General features: G+C 32.3%; 1 protein-coding gene across 3 annotated transcripts in view; it reads right to left on the bottom strand.

The window, feature by feature from the left end:
* The window catches only part of LOC111061260 (mediator of RNA polymerase II transcription subunit 15), an 86,458-nt gene that overhangs the window by 40,585 nt on the left and 27,655 nt on the right, over nucleotides 1–18,218 (bottom strand). For 2 of the 3 annotated variants that reach the window (XM_039442458.1, XM_039442459.1), the window contains exons 5-11: nucleotides 17,170–17,229; nucleotides 15,336–15,464; nucleotides 14,528–14,609; nucleotides 13,006–13,078; nucleotides 10,874–11,899; nucleotides 9,609–9,804; nucleotides 8,332–9,047 (exon numbers count right to left, since the gene is read on the bottom strand). In XM_039442458.1, coding sequence (XP_039298392.1) covers nucleotides 8,332–9,047; nucleotides 9,609–9,804; nucleotides 10,874–11,899; nucleotides 13,006–13,078; nucleotides 14,528–14,609; nucleotides 15,336–15,464; nucleotides 17,170–17,229 — 2,282 coding nt within the window. The remainder of the gene's footprint in view (nucleotides 1–8,331; nucleotides 9,048–9,608; nucleotides 9,805–10,873; nucleotides 11,900–13,005; nucleotides 13,079–14,527; nucleotides 14,610–15,335; nucleotides 15,465–17,169; nucleotides 17,230–18,218) is intronic. The other variant, XM_022348958.2, reaches the window with a different exon arrangement.

The following is an 18,218-nucleotide window of genomic DNA, read 5'->3' as shown; positions in this document are numbered from 1 at the left end:
ATCATCACCAACTACATAGTCTTCACATTGATATTTCGCACAATGACATAAGTTCATAAGATTATGTTTTATGAGAATCACCCGTTAGATGCACTTCATTTCAGTATTTCCTAGTGGAGAGGCGCGCTTAAGGACACCTCAAGGATCAAAATTTCAAACACTTATAACTTCTGACACAATGCTCAGATTCCATCGTACTACACTTAATTTTTCTCGGCTCGTCAAGGCGGTCCAAAATCAAGCATCATAAGTCAAATTCGGTCGTAAAGTGGAAAATTTATTGTTGAGCGTACTAAAGTTTATATACCAATACACAAAAAATGGCCGACTTCTATATTCAAAGCTATGTATCTCGGTAACCCCTTATTATAAAAATCATTACTTGATCTTGAAATGTACAATATTATTTCGTCTTTCACCTGCTGTAAGATTTATTGAAAAATATTTTCGTAGAGTGAGATTTGATTGTTGAAAAAAATCCGGAAATTGTAGATATTTTTATCATATTAACGGTTTTGGCAGTACTATGATAGGGAAAAGTTATTCAAGATGGATTTTAGACAACTGAGCTCGTAGAGGATGAATTTATCTACAATTTGGAATCAATCAAGAATTTCTATGATGTATCAGACAAATTTTAGAAACTCTTGATCAACAGTAAAATCACGGAAAAAATGTAAAAACTGAAATCGCCATTTTTGAAATCTTCTGTAACTTTCGAATGGTATTGGAATTGAAAGTATTATTTATTGTAGTGGGTAGAGGGGTCAATTTTCACATCCTCACTAGATTTGGAAATTTTATCAGAAGTATTTCAAAAGACATGCAGCTTTGAATATAGAAATCGGCCATTTTTTGTGTATTGGAATATACACTTTAGTACACTCAACAATAAATTTTCCACTTTACGACCGAATTTGACTTATGATTTTGGACCGCCTTGACGAGCCGAGAAAAATGAAGTGTAGTACGATGAAATCTGAGCATTGTGTCAGAAGCTATAAGTGTTTGAAATTTTGATCCTTGAGGTGTCCTAAAGCGCGCCTCTTCACTAGGAAATACTAAAATGAAGTACATCTAACGGGTTATTCTCATAGAATATAATCTTACGAACTTATGTCATTGTGCGAAATATCAATGTGAAGACTATGTAGTTGGTGATGATGGTTGAAGCTGAAAATTAGGTATTTTTTACAATACAAGGAGCATTGTTGTCAGGTGTACCTAGAAATCTATATGAGTTAGAGCGCTCTACCTGATCTCAGATTGTAGAGCACAAAAATACGCCCAGAGGGATTTTGAATTATACATCTGAATGGTAACAATCGGAAGATATTGTTGATCAAAATCTAAAATTCATCAAAAATTGATTCTCTCTTCAAATTTCACTCATTTTTGAAAAATCTTAACTCAGTACTCATTGGAGATAGAGAGTTCCTAATGATCTCATTTTATACAGAATTTCATATTCTAGAAAAAAGGCGAGAGCAAATTTATCTGTCCGATTACGAGATTTGGCAGAAATTGCTGAAAACTGGAAAATGAGCCAAAAATACGAGGTTTTTGGGCCACCCTGTATCTAGCAGAAGGAAATCTTGCATGAAGAAATTTGTTCTGGACTTCTCTTATGTACCCAAATAATATATTGAAAAATTTGAACTACAATATAAATTGCATGCACCAATGTATATAGTGACTGGACTAATAGATAAAGGAGCAAAAGTAAATACTGATAAATTGTGGGTAAAATCAAAGTGTAATACTAAGGATTTTTCACCGAATTGATGTATTATCACTGGCAAGTATGTAAATTATCTGTTCTCTGTATTTCCATATTTTATTGAATTAAATCAAACAAAAACTATTTATACCGTACAAAAAATCACTATATTTGAGGCGTTAGACTACACAATAAAAGATAGATAAACGAAGTAATTATTATTATATTGAAATACCAAACTAATTCTGGAAAGTTAGTTAACATAATCATATTTCCTTAAACTATTAATGAAATAAATTAGTTTCTTGAAAGGTAGTTGGAATATTTAGCATCATTGAGGACTGTCATTATGAAGTAAAAAAGCCATATCAACACAGTAGATTTGATAGAAAACAAAAACTTTAAAATTGAATACAGAAATTTATATTAGCTATTGGAACAATTATTGATTTGAAAGATTGTTAGGCAAATTTCAAGTACATATAGTTTCTTTGCAACTAAGACATTTATTTTCTCAAGTAGAATGGGATTAGGATGCTTTTTATTTTAATCTGTTACAAAAATTTTTCAATTTGATTAATAAATAAATCGATAGAAATTGTCATTCATAAACGTTATGTCATGTTAATTTTTTTAAATGAAAATATAAAGGTATCTTGGTTGGGAGTTTGTAGCAAACAATTGGGCCAATCTTTGCAAACCAATGATAAGATAAGGCAATCCTTATATCAAAATTTATGCTAATAAAAGGGTCTGCTCATGAAATATTTTTAAAACTGAAAAAAATGAACTCTAAAGAAAAAATCGAATCACATATATTATAGTTATCATCTTTATTGACGCGCTTCATCATATGTATTAGACTAAATTGGACGAAATGAAAATAGTATAAAACCTCATCTCGTTCAGGAGTTGGTGGTGTCTAATATATTAATAGAATAAAGTATTAATCATAGAAAATCTCAATGGAATGCACATTGACAATTGCCTCAGATCTATCTCCTACTGTAACATTCAGTTTACATTAATTTACATTCTATATGAATGAACAGCTTTGAAGAGCTGGAATTGATGATGGATCATTGAATAAATATAAATTATGATAGAATGGCGATGAGTACTAATACCCATTGTTGCCAACACTGTTAAGGATCTCTTTCCATGAACAGCTGGGCTGAACAGCTGATCAGTAAAATCAGCAGTCATCACTCTCATCTCCTGTCCTGTTCTCTCCTCCTGCATAATGCAGCAAAATTATTGATATCATGATTAATTGATTCGATGGAAACCAATTCTAAAAACAGACAACTTTGCTATTATTATGCTTGAAAATTTAGTTCAATAAAGCAGCGCCATAATATTTGCAAGCATACTAGTAAGGAAAAAATACAATTTCCTGAAGTGAAATTCCTCATGACCTGCCAGATGTTGAATGAATTTGTTTTATGAAATTCTGAGGAGAAACGCATTGAGTCGGAAAAACGTTCAAATCATTTATCAGGATATCAGAAATCCTTAGTTGAAAAGCCATTTTTTATTTACTTTACAAAATAACTTTTTTATTGTTTTCTTAGAAAATTGAAACTTTCTGAATGAGATGAATTTGTTTCAATTTAATTCAATAATATTTATCATGAACATTGACTTTGAACTTTTGTCAATTGATTTGAAGATTTGAGCTGTAATCTAAATAATGAGGAAAAATTTGAAAGTGATTTTAAAGGCCAAATATAATTATTTATGATTCAATTAATTCTCAGGACAGGAATAAGATTGTGATAGATTTACAAAAGTTATCATAATATTACAAGTAACATAAGTTTATTGGTGTCAGTATATAAAATTCAGCTGATCAATTTCTACGAAAAAAACTACTGAATATCTTGATAGATAAGTTGAAGAGAGAAAAACTAGGATTCATTTGGAATCGTCTATCTCAAACAAAACTGTGATACAATTTCTTAATTATTGTGAATGATCAAGTCTACAAAGGAGACAGGCTAGAATACAGGTCGTTAATAAATTAATATCGTAACATAAATTAATAGGTTCAACTATATGAATGATATAATTGTTACATTAAACTTACAGTTATAATTTTTTGTCAAAGGAAAAGCAATTCTATTTCTCAAATTGCAATTCGATTTCATGAAGAATCTTATAAATGTTCAATATAGCTACCATTTTGTCACATTATGTGTGCCAAGCCTATAGAAGAGTTATTTCCAAACATTGATAAGTCTTCAGTAGTTATACTAACAGCTGCTCAAATCCAGCTTCTGAATTCAATGAGATAAGTTGTTAGCTAGGACTCGCTCACATGATCCCTAATGAAGCCCTAAGCCAAAAATTGTATGGAATTCGGTGAGGAGAACGTGCAGGCTATTCATAGAAAACCCTGTCATAATGACCACTTCATCGCTCAACCTTGGAGTTCTGGGACATACCCAACAGGTAAGTGACTTTGAGGGAGAAAATCCCCTCGGAAATTTCCCGAATGAACTATTCCTCAAGGGAATAAAAAAATCACCAGAAAGACAGTTACAACAATTTTCGGAAATATTGCACGCACATGCGCACTGGTGCCAACAAACAAAACTGAGTTGATAAATTTGAGTGAGTTGTTTCACTTGACAAATTTCTAACTGTAAATTTAGTGTAACAAAGATTTTAAAGAGCTAAAATCCCGTACCCTGATTCTAATGTATAAACTCTGTATATTCTAATGACATAGCCAGTTACTCGGTCGGCATATACATATGGAGGAAATAAATTAACATGTCTAATTCGCTAAAATGAATAAGAACGCAATATCTATCATCAGGGCTTAATATGGGTTAATGATTGATAAATTTTATTTATTCTAAGCATCACCATGACAGCCACACGAACTTTCTCCCCCCAAAATAAATCATTGATATAAATGTTATTGTATTCTAAAACAAAACATTGCACTTAGATTATATAAATTACAAAACCATGACAATTTTCTTACCAACCGTAAAAAATTGTTTTCATTTTGAACCATACGTCAAGAAAAACGTTCCACAGAGTGAAAGTTAATAAAGTGTTCAGAGGGTGTGAAATTTATAAAGAGTAATAAAACCGTAGAAAAATACTGTAACTGTGGCAGCAATAAGGGCATAGGGGGCCCAGACTGTCCAAATTTTTGAAAAAAACTTGGTTTATTCTTTATTGTAATACTTTATGTATTCTTAAATTAATACTTGCAACAGGACCGTCGAGAGAGAAGGGTTATAAGAGGAGGACAGGTGTCACAAGAAGAGAGGCAAACCTTGAAAATGCCTTAAAAATATCGATCGTTGAGGAGTTTTGAAAAACTGCAAAATGGAATTAGCCCGGAATAAGCCTTGTCGAATGAATAAGCTTATTTCAAAATCTGAGAAAACTTTATAACATATTTCACGAACTCGTTCGTTAAAAATCGATGTTAAAATCCTAACCAAAAACAAATTTAGTGAAAATGTAATTGTGAAAGTGAACAGAACTGGAACTACGAGAACCCTTTAAAGTTCACAGTTTATGTTTGGAAAAGGTGTTAGTTGCTAGATTAAATTCATTTGATTTTCTATTATGAAATAACTTCTTAATAGAATAAATTTGAATTGATTTTTATCCACTTCATTACACTACACTTTCCCAATCATTAAAAGACAAGTAGGTTCTCATGAAGGCATAAAATATAAAGATATTCATCCATTTTTAATCAAACATAGCTCACATAGGGGAATGTCCCGAGGGCCCCCAATCCTTAGCGCCACCACTGTACTCTGATAGAACTGATCAAGCAAGGAGAATTTCAGTTTGTCACTGGTGATATCAATAAACTGATTTAAAAGTGGTAGTTGAAGATAAAAACATGGTGATAATAAGGATACCATGAAAAGTGATATTTGTGCAAAAGATTGAAATAGTAAAAAGGTGAGTTAATAATTAGACGTGATAAAAGCACTACAATTCAAAGAAGTTTAAATTTACTAGTAATAAAAAATAAGAGATATGGGTACTCCCTTGACTACCATCTGATCCAAGAGAATTTAGTGAACATCTTTAATAAGCTTGTATCAGCAACTGTGGCATGAAATCTATCAAATAATATCACTATTATTAGTATCATCTAATCATAACAGCCTTTACTAATAAATGTTCAATACAGTTTACATCTTGCATAAATTGAGCTATTTTGGATTATATTTTAAAAAATTCATTACTATCAGATACTACTCAGAATAAATGGAGCTCAAGCTTATAGAAATCATCGAAATTATCTCGAAGTTGATTTTGAACTAATAATTTACATTGAAAGTTACACATCAGGCCTACCTGTTTCCTTACAAGCGAATTTGAAGGTTTTTGTTTCAGAAATGAGTTATTTGATAGCCGCAAAAAGCTAATTATAGCTATTCTGTTTCTATATAAGCTGTTCTAGCAAAGCTGAGCTAAACGAAAGCGGATAATCGTACGTGTACATGAGATTGATTGATTTTTAATTCTAAAATTATTTTGCGTTGAATAAACGTAATCAGTTACTTGTAAATCTTCATCGGATTGAGGCCTTCTAGAGATTGTGCTCCTTTCTTTACCATAAACGATCGCTTCCATCTCTAATCATCTCATGGTGTTGTGAATTGAAATATACATCCCAAAAATATACTTGTTTCCTACCAATTTATCCGCCAACATATTCTAACCTTATCCATGATATTCATTGAAACAACGAGTTGTTTTGAGTTTTCATTGACTGGGCTACCCACATTTAATTCACAAATTTATTTATCCAAAATTGTTTGATTTTTAAAAATTACGGTTTCTCAAAAATTTAGAGCAATCAAGTTGTAAGACAGAAGTTACCAAATACTGGATACAGTTAATAATACAATGAGTTTGATTATAGTTGTCTGAAAAATTATTCTGATAATATTTCAAACGAACATCTGAATACAGTCAATGTATAGTTCAATCTATTTTCATGACGGTTTTCATTGATTACTAATTTGCAAATCCTCAGTTTTTCCAATATCATATTTCAGTTACTTTTTGGTTTCAAACACAAATGTGCGACTATAACAAATCTGAACTGATTTGAATCTTCTCTTTACTGTTAGAATCTTTTTCTAGAATGATTCTGGCAGAGAAATACTTTGAAAATCTTGATTCAGTCTAATCATAAAACGGAAAAATCTTGTTTAATAAGCTACTAATTGAGCTCATACAAAATAATCTTTCAGGGACTATTGAATAACATTGGAGAGTTCAAGAAGAAATCTACTATAGTAGAATACAAAAATTGGGTACACAAACACATTTCAAGTCTTCAGCCTAACAGAAGTGATACGTAGACCACATCTTTTATTCATTTATCATTTCAAAAGTGGCAGTTTTCATTACAAATCATGTAATTATTGATTGACATCTCAAGTTGTCTTTGCGGACAAGAGCTAACAGCTCAAGTTCCAGTAGATTAGAAACGGAACTAACACGGAATTAATTCTGACAAATATTCATGTAGGAAATGTATTTACATATATAGCTATAAAATAAGGTGTGCTGTCCCAGGTGCTGCGTTTTAGTGGCTCAAAATACACGAACTACAAGAGCTTTTGCCTGAGTTTAGATATTTCAATCAGCTGAAGCCCAAATAGTATATGTTTTTTGAACAACTAAACCACTCCAGAACAACACACATAAATTATGGGTTGCACCAAACGGAATCAACTAGCTTTAAACAGCTGATCACACTTATTTGATCAGTCAAGGTTTCATATTTAGTTTTCTGTGTAGAACAGAAAATGATACTGTGGTAGATTTCATATTTAATTATGTACTATGACACTTCGGAGAACGAACCACAAGTTTCTGCCAAAACTATTTAATAAAACTGCTTGAAATCGTCACAAAAATTCCATATAGTGGCTGTAACACGACTAAACGGTTGACATTGACATGGCATGAAATTGGGTTGTTAGTTTTACAAACAAATTAAACTGATTACATAAACTTTTCTTGAAAAAAGAATTTTGATTGTGATGTAGACACTCGATTTCCACTCAATCACCAACAAGAAGCCATTATTATGAAATGTAAGAGAGATTTGTTACTCATTACTGTTAAATGGAAGAACAATTTGAGAATAATTGTAGACTGTAACGATTTGATCACACATTTGAAAATAATGATAATTATTTCTCACATGATAATGGAGTGTTTGTCCGAAATTATAGTCGTGACAAAAAGAAAATATGTCAACAAATCAAGTTATGATTTAAATATAATGTTATTTTCAATTTATATTTTGAATAAAAGAAGGGTATTGATGATAAATTGTGATGAATAATAATGATTTTCCACAGAAGATCATTGCACTTTCCTTTTTGCAAGTGGAAAATCAAAAAGTGAACATCGAAACTCGTAATGAATCATGGAATCATCAGCAATTTGAATCTTAAATGAGTGATTGTGACGATTTCAAGTTTTTTTTATCAGCATAGTTTTGATCCCAAATTGAAGTCAATCCCGCTTGGTGCAACCTAGAAGAATAGAAGGATTAAATAGATTCTAGATAATGAAAGAAGTGATAGAAGTGTGATTACCTGACTGGCTCCTTTTTGGGCAAGCGTCGCTTGTTCTAAGGCAGCGGTGGAGGAGTGCGGCAGCGATCTCCTGATCTTCTTGAGGTGTTGCGCATGGTGCTGAAGCTGCATATGCTGTTGATACATTTGCTGCTGTTGAGGGGTAAGGTTTTGTGCAAAGGTCGGTTGGTATTCGGGAAGTTTCTGCAGCCTTAGCTGAGCTTGTTGTTGCCTCACCTTCTGTTCCTGGTCGATTTGTGCCAGCTGCTGCTGAAGAATCTGCTGGTGCTGAAGTAACATCTGAATTTGCTGACGTTGCTGCGATGGCTGCTGCAGATGATGTTGTAGCTGATCCTGTAGTTGCTGCAGCTGCTGCTGAATCTGCTGATGTTTTTGCTGTTGATTGAGATGCAGACCTTGCTGCTGTATTCTCATTTGTAACTGTTGCTGTTGAAACTGTTGCAACTGTTTGTTATCCAGTTGTATCTGTTGTTGGTACAACTGCTGGTCTACCATATCATTACTCTGGCCAGTCAACCCCAACTGCTGAAGAAAACTCTGTCCCTGACTTTGATTCATTTGCTCGTTTTCTCTCAACTGTTGCGAGTTCATTGATCTAGAAAAGAGTCGATGATCGTCGGTTGTTTGATGGAGATCTTGTGTTTGATACTGAGCGTTATGTTCTGAATCCAGCTTATCGTCAGTTGGTGATGGTCTAGACGAATTCCCACCCAAGCCTGTACAAAAACCAACAACATTAATAAAAAACCAACAATCTTTATGAAATGCTTTCTAATAGCTTCTATCTCGAAATAAGCTTCGATCAACTTACACTTGATAAATTCGATTAAAATAATAAACTAAGAACATTGAATTCAATGACCTGGCTGGCTCAGGTCTGGTATTAGAATTCTTCAGGATATCTTTAGACTAGCATCGACAAATCATATTCATTTGTTGAATATAATAATTATGATAAAATAGAATACTTTTTTGAATGGCATCATCATTTAAAAATTATGAAAACATTTAGAAAAAGTTTGAATTATTGAAACTTTTTGATAAAAGCTTTATTTCAGTTGAACTTGTCTAATCCTTGAGTTTTTCATCACACATATCTTCTTCAGCCAAATAACTCATGAATTGAACTATGGTTACAACAGAATGAGAGTATCGAACAAAAATCAACTATAATGTGGAATGACATTGATAGTGTACCGTGAGTGAATAGAGTGAAAATGATACTGATGAGGAAAATAAAGAGAGTGAAAAAGTGGTGAAATCTTACATGCTCTCACCTAAAGCGCGACTGAAGTCAGCTAGCATTCCGCTTATTGTTCCTGTTGCCGGTTTATTTTGACCGGGCTGTGCCTGGCCATGCACGTTCATGTGTTGCTGTTGATGTTGTTGTTGATTCAGTTGTTGTTGATGTGGGTGCTTCTGCAGGTTCATCGAGTGCGGGAATTTGGTTCCTGTTTCGTCCATGAGGTCACCCTAAATCAAGTTGATTGAATCAGATTGGAATGATATGTTGGACAGGTTCACCATAATCACAAATATTGTGTATAATAGTTTTCTAGCAAAATATGCTAGAAAACTTCATTTTTCAACTTCAAAGAAATATAAATAGGATACCTTACTGTTAACTGGTATTCTGAATCATGTAATATTGTAGACAAATTTATTTTTAGGTAAAAATGTTCAGTAATTTTTCTTCTAAAACGCACCCAAACCTAACTAATCAGGATTTAAAGAGACAAAACAGTCAAAAAAGCTGGTTCTGGTTGAGTTTTGTTTGATAGTCGAGGAGTTGATTTTGTTGATATTAGAATATATATCTATTTATTAGGTTAGCAAAAACAATACAAGGATCGGAAAAGAAAAAACAGGGTATTACCCAAAACTTCTATTACCAAATTACTTGCTATTACCCAATATTGACTGTTCAATGTATGATATTGAATGAAAACATCTTGATATTATTGTCAAACCATTAATAATGAATAAGAGCAATATTGGGATACTAATGGTGGACACACCATTATAAATCCCTAGTAAACTGAAAGCTTAAACACGGGGCAGCAGAATGGGTGAAGCCACAGTATTGACTGTGAGTTGACCAATCAATGACAAGCTATGCCATTGGCGGAGACAAGACACGTTCAAAGTATAAATTTCATTTCAACTTTTTCTTTTTTCAAATATTTAAACATCCTAGAGTTGGACACATACATACACAATCAAGTGACTTCGTGATTCGTGACTTGTGCTTAATCATGTGAAATAAAGTGATTTCAAAGTTGAGTGAAAGAGAAGACTTGACAGTCTTAACTCCGCCTAATAAATACTATTATCATTCCATTTGCATACATCTCTATCACTGTTCAGATTGCGCAAGTTGAAGGACCTATCCACCTGCCTGAGAAAAGAATAGTAATGACACAGTGTTAAAAATCTCACTGGGTTCAAATATTTGATTATGTATTTCAAGAAAATAAAATAGAAAACTAAGAAAGCTCTTCTTGAAACATTATGAGAAGCAAATTAAATAGGCTATACATACCTGAAATTGTCTTGCATCTTGACCAAAGTATGAATCACCACCATGTCTCAAATATCCAAATTGCCTACTCTCCATTGAATATTCATGCTCCAGTTGTCTTTCAATTTGCAAGGCTTTCTGCTGGTCGATGATGTGCTGATCTTGGTGAAACTGCGTGTCTGGCTTGTGCATCACACTGTCCATGCCTTGCTGGCCCCATTGGCCCTGTTGGCCATTTTGAAACACGTCTTGTTGTTGAACATCCATCGGTTTGTTTTGCACGGATGATCTATTTTGGAACATTTGTCCCTGTTGCTGCGCTTGATTTTGTTGTAAATTCTGTTGCTGTAGATTTTGCTGAAGTGAATTTGGTTGCAGTGGATTCTGTTGCTGCATAGTTTGCTGTTGCTGCATATTTTGTTGTTGCTGCATATTTTGCTGTTGCAGATTTTGTTGTTGCAAATGTTGCTGCTGTTGTTGTGAATGTTGTTGCTGTTGTTGAAGCTGCTGCTGTTGTTGCTGTTGTTGTTGTTGCTGCTGCTGCTGCTGCTGCTGCTGGCGCAACAAAGGATTTTGTTCAAGGTTTTGTTGCTGATTAGTCTGAGAAATCTGTGAAGGCTGCTGGGTGAATGGTTGGTTCTGCTGTAGCAAACCACGTTGGGAACTTTGCTGATTTAGCTGATCTTTCATTGTCAACATGGACTGTCTTCCCTGAGACTGTTGATTCAACTGTTGTTGGTTCAATTGAGACTGTTGACTTGATTGCAGCTGATGACTGGTCGACTGCTGTGAACTGTCAATGCTGGAAAGGAGAGATGATTTGATTGGTTGTTCCTGGAGTTCCTGGTCCCTCAACTGTTGCATAGTGTTGGTGATGTGTATAGCTTGCTGTTGCAATTGCTGCTGGAATTGTTGTTGTTCTTGCTGTTTCTGCTGCAGTTGATGTTGTGTTAGTTCATTCACAAGTTGTTGTTGCAAGTGATCCTGTTGTTTCTGTTGTTGTTTCGTTAATATACCTCCAAATTCTGCATTTTTCTGTGCCAACATCTAGAAATTAAGAAATCATAATCTCAAATGAAGAACTTAAATCAATCACTGGTGAATACAAATGAAAAATACAAAATTTAAAAAGTGATATTGTAATACAATAAACATCCACAATGGCTTTATACATTGATCTTATGATTCCTCAGTTGTGCAAGTGAATTTTTAATGAAGCCCTGAAATGGCAAAGATATTAATTCATAAGAGATGAAAGAGCTATACAGTAAGATGATTATTGAAGTTTTTTCAGTAATAGTTTGGCACCTTGTGGGACCAGACTCCCCTTAAATCAGAAGGCATTGAATTGAATCGTGTTTTATTCAAATATCAGGAATGTAATGCCTTGAAAGAAATGAAGGTTGCATAATAAAGAATGCCAATAACTGATTTCTCAACATAAAAATGAATCGATCAAATGTTGAAGTCCATCAAACATCCACTTGAATGTCCACTTCTTAATTTGGTTATTGAACCACTAAATTTTACACACATGGTGATTGACTGTCAACTTTTGACCTCTTCCTTCTTCTTTTCAAGACTATGTACAGTTCTATAAATAAAGTGGGTTTTTTTAAATACAAGTATTAATGAACTTTTTAAATACAAGTTTTTTATAACATAAAAAATCTATAAATTGAATTTAATTGAATACAGTTCAATAAGAGAAAGCATTTTTTTTAAATACGAGTGTTTATTTTTTTGATGGTCCTGATAATAAAAATTTATAAACAGAATTTATGTTCTACTATTATTATCCATCACAACTGAGTACTATCTGTCTGACACAGTTGTAGTTTTTCCATTGGAAAATGAAGCATTATAAACTCTAATTAATAAAAACAATAAAAAAAACTTGTAGTACCCTTCATTAAAAACTTTAAAATATTTAAACAAAAAAAAATATTATTTATGTTTAATAAACGGTACTACAAGTTTTTATATTGTTTTTATTAATTTGTACAAAAGTAGCCCATATAAGTGAAGTGGTTTTATTATAAACTCTGTACATTATGCACATAGTAAATAATACATCATATAAAATATTCTCTACTCTTGAAATTAATAAACTTAATAATAAGACTAATTTCAATTAAAAACGTGAAACTTACTTCCTTATATCTATTTTCATCGAGATCAAGCCCGTTTCGCTTCTCCAGTTCACACAACACAGCATCTTCTGCCCTGTAATAGAAATTATAGAAACCAAGTAAGCAAATTTGGATTCTAAAGGAATGGATATACTGTATAAACCAAGTGATTCAAATGAAAGATAACCGAAGTGATTTACTTCAAACCAAAAGCATTCCTTAGAAATAGAATGATTGCTTCCTATTCAACAAATGCATTCAGTTTGAAGTGACTCTCAGAAGTAAAAGTGCATTTTTTATTTAGTTACGGTGACGTGTCATAGCAGCATTAGGGAAAAGATAGCATAAGCAATATAGCTTATGATATTGTTTCTCTATTATAGCATTCTATGGCTGCGTTTACACCAAAGTTATTAACAAAATGATAATAACATGATCCTTATAGATTCTATTAGATTGAACGGAACTTGACAAACACATATATTCATCATGTGTATGCTCAATCTAATAGAATCTATAAGGATTAAGTTATTAACATTTTGTTAATAACTTTGGTGTAAACGCAGCTTATCAATGCACCCAAGCACATGAGGTTAATTACAAAGAATTTGGATGAGTGTGATGTGCCTGCATGCGTTGAATCTGTATATTTACATCCTAGAAACGTCTGTACCCAGTTCAGTTTGAGGATAAATAGATTATTGCGCTCTTTACGGAGCTCATGTGTCATATTTAGATTAATGCGCTCCGAAAGGCGTGCTTTTCTAGGAGCATAATAACGTTTTGCATTAGCAGAAACGTTTCCAACCATACATTAGCCTCCTTAATAAAAGACTCCACAGCACTGACATCAAATTCATCAAGAAGTGATATGGAATTCTATCAGGAAATGAATATATATATATCTATATATATATATATATATAGATATATATATATATATATATTATATATATATATATATATATATATATCTATATATATATATATATATTTCAATGAGGCACAATCCTTTTGAAATATTATTTCCAATTTAATTGAGTCCTGAAACATTCTCTCTCGCAGTTTTAATAATGTATTAAAATATTAAGTATTAAAATAAATCCCAGAACAATTATTTGGTATGAACTAAACAAAGGACAAGTCAACGGAAAAAGTAATCAAGTAAAATATATAAAGTGAGCTAACTACCCAATTAACCTAATTAATTACCTAGAGATCTTTAAAATTATAAAAATAGATAACTGAAATCTAGTGCCGTTTTATTGCACAACTTGTCCAGCATTTTAAGATCTTCGAGGAGTTTTCGAACATGAATATTTAACATAGCAAACATAACACATTAATCGAAAATTCCAATTAAATGCTGTAAAGTATCTAGCTGTTTACCCTGTTGTTAATATTTGCAGTAGCAGAAGTCTTCGGGGTGATTTATAGCATTATTAATTGGGATTTCCGTTTAATAATAATTATTCATTAATTAGTATTTAAACAAATGCAACTTCCAATTTATTTCCATCTATAGAAAACTTGTTTCATTTACCGGAATCGATTTCTTATGAGCTGCTGTTCAGCGTGTATCGAAGAAGTCTCTCCTTGTAAATTTCCTTCCCTATCATAGCTTCCTGAAAATTGAAAAAAAAAACAGTTATGAAAAAAGAGACAATTTTGATTTAATTCAATGAAATTAAAATCTAACAATCAAAAAGATACCTCAACATGCCGATGATTTTTATAAGTTACTCAAGAATAAATATTATTGGTTTAATTGAGTGTGTTATTAATATTATTGGTGAATTATATTATAATCTTTGAGATATTTTCTAAGAATCTGTAATAGCATTTTTTCGTGGTTGTTCTATTCCATATTGTGATTTACTTGAACCAATAAATAAATAAATTGTAATCTATGGATCCAACTCTTTGATAAACAATGTTGGAACTCAAAGATTGAATGTCCTTCCATCAAAAAACAGTGCCATCAAATTTCAGAGTTTGGGTGCTTTGGTAAGAGTGGAATCATGTTTTATGATAACATTTTTCAAGAAATTGCCGGTTTGGAAAGTGGAATGATATACTTTTGGAGCACTTTTTAAATAAATATTATTAAAATTACTTCTATGAATCTATCTTTTTTATAAACATACATGATGTCTGACGTCTGGATAGAGAGTATGACAAGAATATTACACTAAACAGAATTTGAATCAATCTTAAAATTGAGGCTGAAGTTGTGATGAAAGAGACTACAAGAAAACGTTGGTTTGATATCTATACATTTCAATTTCACTAGAAGTAATAAATTCATATTTAAAAAATATTATTATTTAATGAAGGAACCTGCTTCCTACCTAATGCATTTGTGGTCGGTGATTTTGGATGAGAAAGGAGTCCTTGGAAATAGGGACTTCGAGAATAGATACTCGGTCTCTGATCCACACTTGATACAGATGGAGTTATCGAGGAAATTCCAGAATGACCTAGAAACAACGATAATAGTACTATTAAAAATACTGTAAATGTATTGCATAGTTCAAAGCATCTCGTTTCTGATTTTTATTATTCTTGACAGATTTGAACATCTGTTAAGAATTAAATGAGAAGCTATTAAAATAAAGGCAAGAGTTTAATTTGAAAGCTCAAACCCAAAATGAACATGAACGATGCGAATTATAATTTAAATGATAAATCAGTTAATTTCAATAATAATAGAATGAGTAATAATTCAGGTGATTGATATTGAAATAATGTAAGAAATGATCTGCTTGATGAATAACAAATTTAAATAAATAGAAAAATCCAAGTTAATGATCGAGTGAATAAACAATGCAATGCCAGTAAAAAGGTAACTCCTTTGAGGCTAGCTCCACTGTCTGAGAGTTATGAGCAAAATCACTTCCCAGTGATTCGGAAGCCACCTACAACTGAAGAGATCTCATCATCATCCCTCTCATTGACCAAAGGGCTCATTTTTGCATAATATTTAACCAAAAATTGGGAAGATTTTCCAATTAAAATCAGGAAGATACCTCGCTATCTAATCATGTATTGAAACTCTGAACGCTAGTCTAAACTGAAACTAATTATGTTACAGAGAAAAGGAGACTTAAGCAAGACTTAAGTATACTATACTGTACTTAGAATCTATGAATAGTAGCTGATTTGAAGACATAAACGTTGTCAGAAAACTTTGATTTCTAAAATGTCCCAACTCTCAAGTATAATAAAATTATATGTTCTCTAAAACCCCCCCTACAGAATTTCGTGAATTAAAAATTGACTAAATAAAGAAAATTAACTAACGGAGTTGTTACTGCAGTATTATAAATCTCAAGAATATGATACATTTTAAGTAGGCTATATAAGCGTTCATGACTATGGATGTCTATAGAAGTAGCTTGGAATTTACCGGCATATTGATAACTAAGTACCACTAATAAACTAAAATATGAATGATGGAGAAACTAAATAGACCTACAAATGTTGTCAAATGAATATTTAAGAAAGTTTACAGATGAATTACATTGAAAGCAATAACATTACTATTGGGAAGACGTAAAAAGGCAAACTAAATGGGCTAAAATGACAGGAAACATTATATGAAATGACGTAAATTAAAAATAATTGGGGAAATAAATTGAGATTGAGGAATAAAAAAACAAAAACACGCCTGCAGGATGTAAAACATCTGATAAGAGCTAACGTTCTACATCCCTTTCAGAAAGAAAATTGAGAATATGGAGCTTTTGACAATCTTTGAAAAGATGTACACTTAAAATTCAGCATTCAGCATTCCTCTTAAAGGACTAGAACACATATTTATCATGACTTGCAACAAGTAAAAGCAAACAACTGAAAAGAGCGCTATGCATTATAAAGCTAATATACATGACACCTATTTAAAAAATGTTTTTTCAAAGGCAATCTTCATTACAAACAATAATTCATTTAACGAAGAACTTTCAAACATCAAGTTCTGAACAAACACACACACAGTTTATTCTCTATACAGATTATAAAATAAAGATAAATGGAGCAAAATCTACTATGAACAAAAATATTAAATTGAAACACTGACAATGTAGCTATTTCTATACATATACAATAATTTAAAGTAGTTGTTCTTTCTGACGATTATACTCAGTTTATCACCATGCATAGTTGCTCTATGAGCTACACGGTTACCATGAGAGATATCAGCTTGAAAGATTCTATTGGTAAGAAGCTGATGAGGATTCCGTGCTCCTGGAAAGATTTTTAGAAAATATTAAGTTGTGACTACTAGTTGTAAACATCTAAGCTACGTAAACGTTCAGTATTTAATGGCATCAGCTCTGCCTACGATATTCAAGTACATGACTTTCATCTACGCTCATTGACAAAGAGAATTGGGTGTGACTTTGATATTCTTCTAGATGGAGGAAAAGTACACCTCACTAGAAGCATTTCAATGATAATGATAAGCTAGTACCATGATTCAATTGCATGCATACCAATTAAGTGGTAGGCAATATTTATCTGCATTATCAAAGAATCTAATTAGATATAATATTATGTTGATGAGTATAAACATTATTCGAATCAATTTTCTCACAAATTATCTTAAGAGTGTTAAAATCATGAGCATACTAAATAACAGGAACATTTTATTTTATAAGGAAATTTTTCCTAGATATTGACTGTTGTTAGGAATGTAGAGTGATGAAGAAAGGAAATTGTGGTGTAAAGATCAAGCAAGCGAATGAGCGTAACGTCTAGTGCTTTGTTTCGTATAAACGGTAACGATACCGTAAGTTGAAGATAATTGCATGTTTTTTGTACGGAATTTGATGCATTGTCAGTGTACAGCATTAACCAGCAATTGAGCCATTGAGCTTCTTTCTTACTAGTGTCTTTTTTAAACTGTGATGTTCCACCTCCGGGAGAAACAATATCATGGAATTTTTGTCCAGTCTATGGCTCCAACCTATCAGAGGCAACCGACAAAACTGTACACGTGAGAATATCACAAAGCACTAAGTTCTGAAACCCCTCATATTGGAAGCTTAACAGACCGACAAATTATGTTTCTACCAAGGAAATTGATATCTTCTAAAACTTTCAATAATTCCGAACTTTGATTGCCGTAAGACTGATTGAGTCATAATCCACAGAATTGGTAGCTATTCCAAAAGATTGTTGCAGCTGGAAGAACAATACATACGCTTACGGTCCCCATCGCGTAAATGAATATT

The sequence above is a fragment of the Nilaparvata lugens genome, chromosome X, assembly GCF_014356525.2.
Source record: "Nilaparvata lugens isolate BPH chromosome X, ASM1435652v1, whole genome shotgun sequence".
NCBI lineage: Eukaryota > Metazoa > Arthropoda > Insecta > Hemiptera > Delphacidae > Nilaparvata > Nilaparvata lugens.
This window is presented reverse-complemented; position numbering and strand designations above follow the sequence as displayed.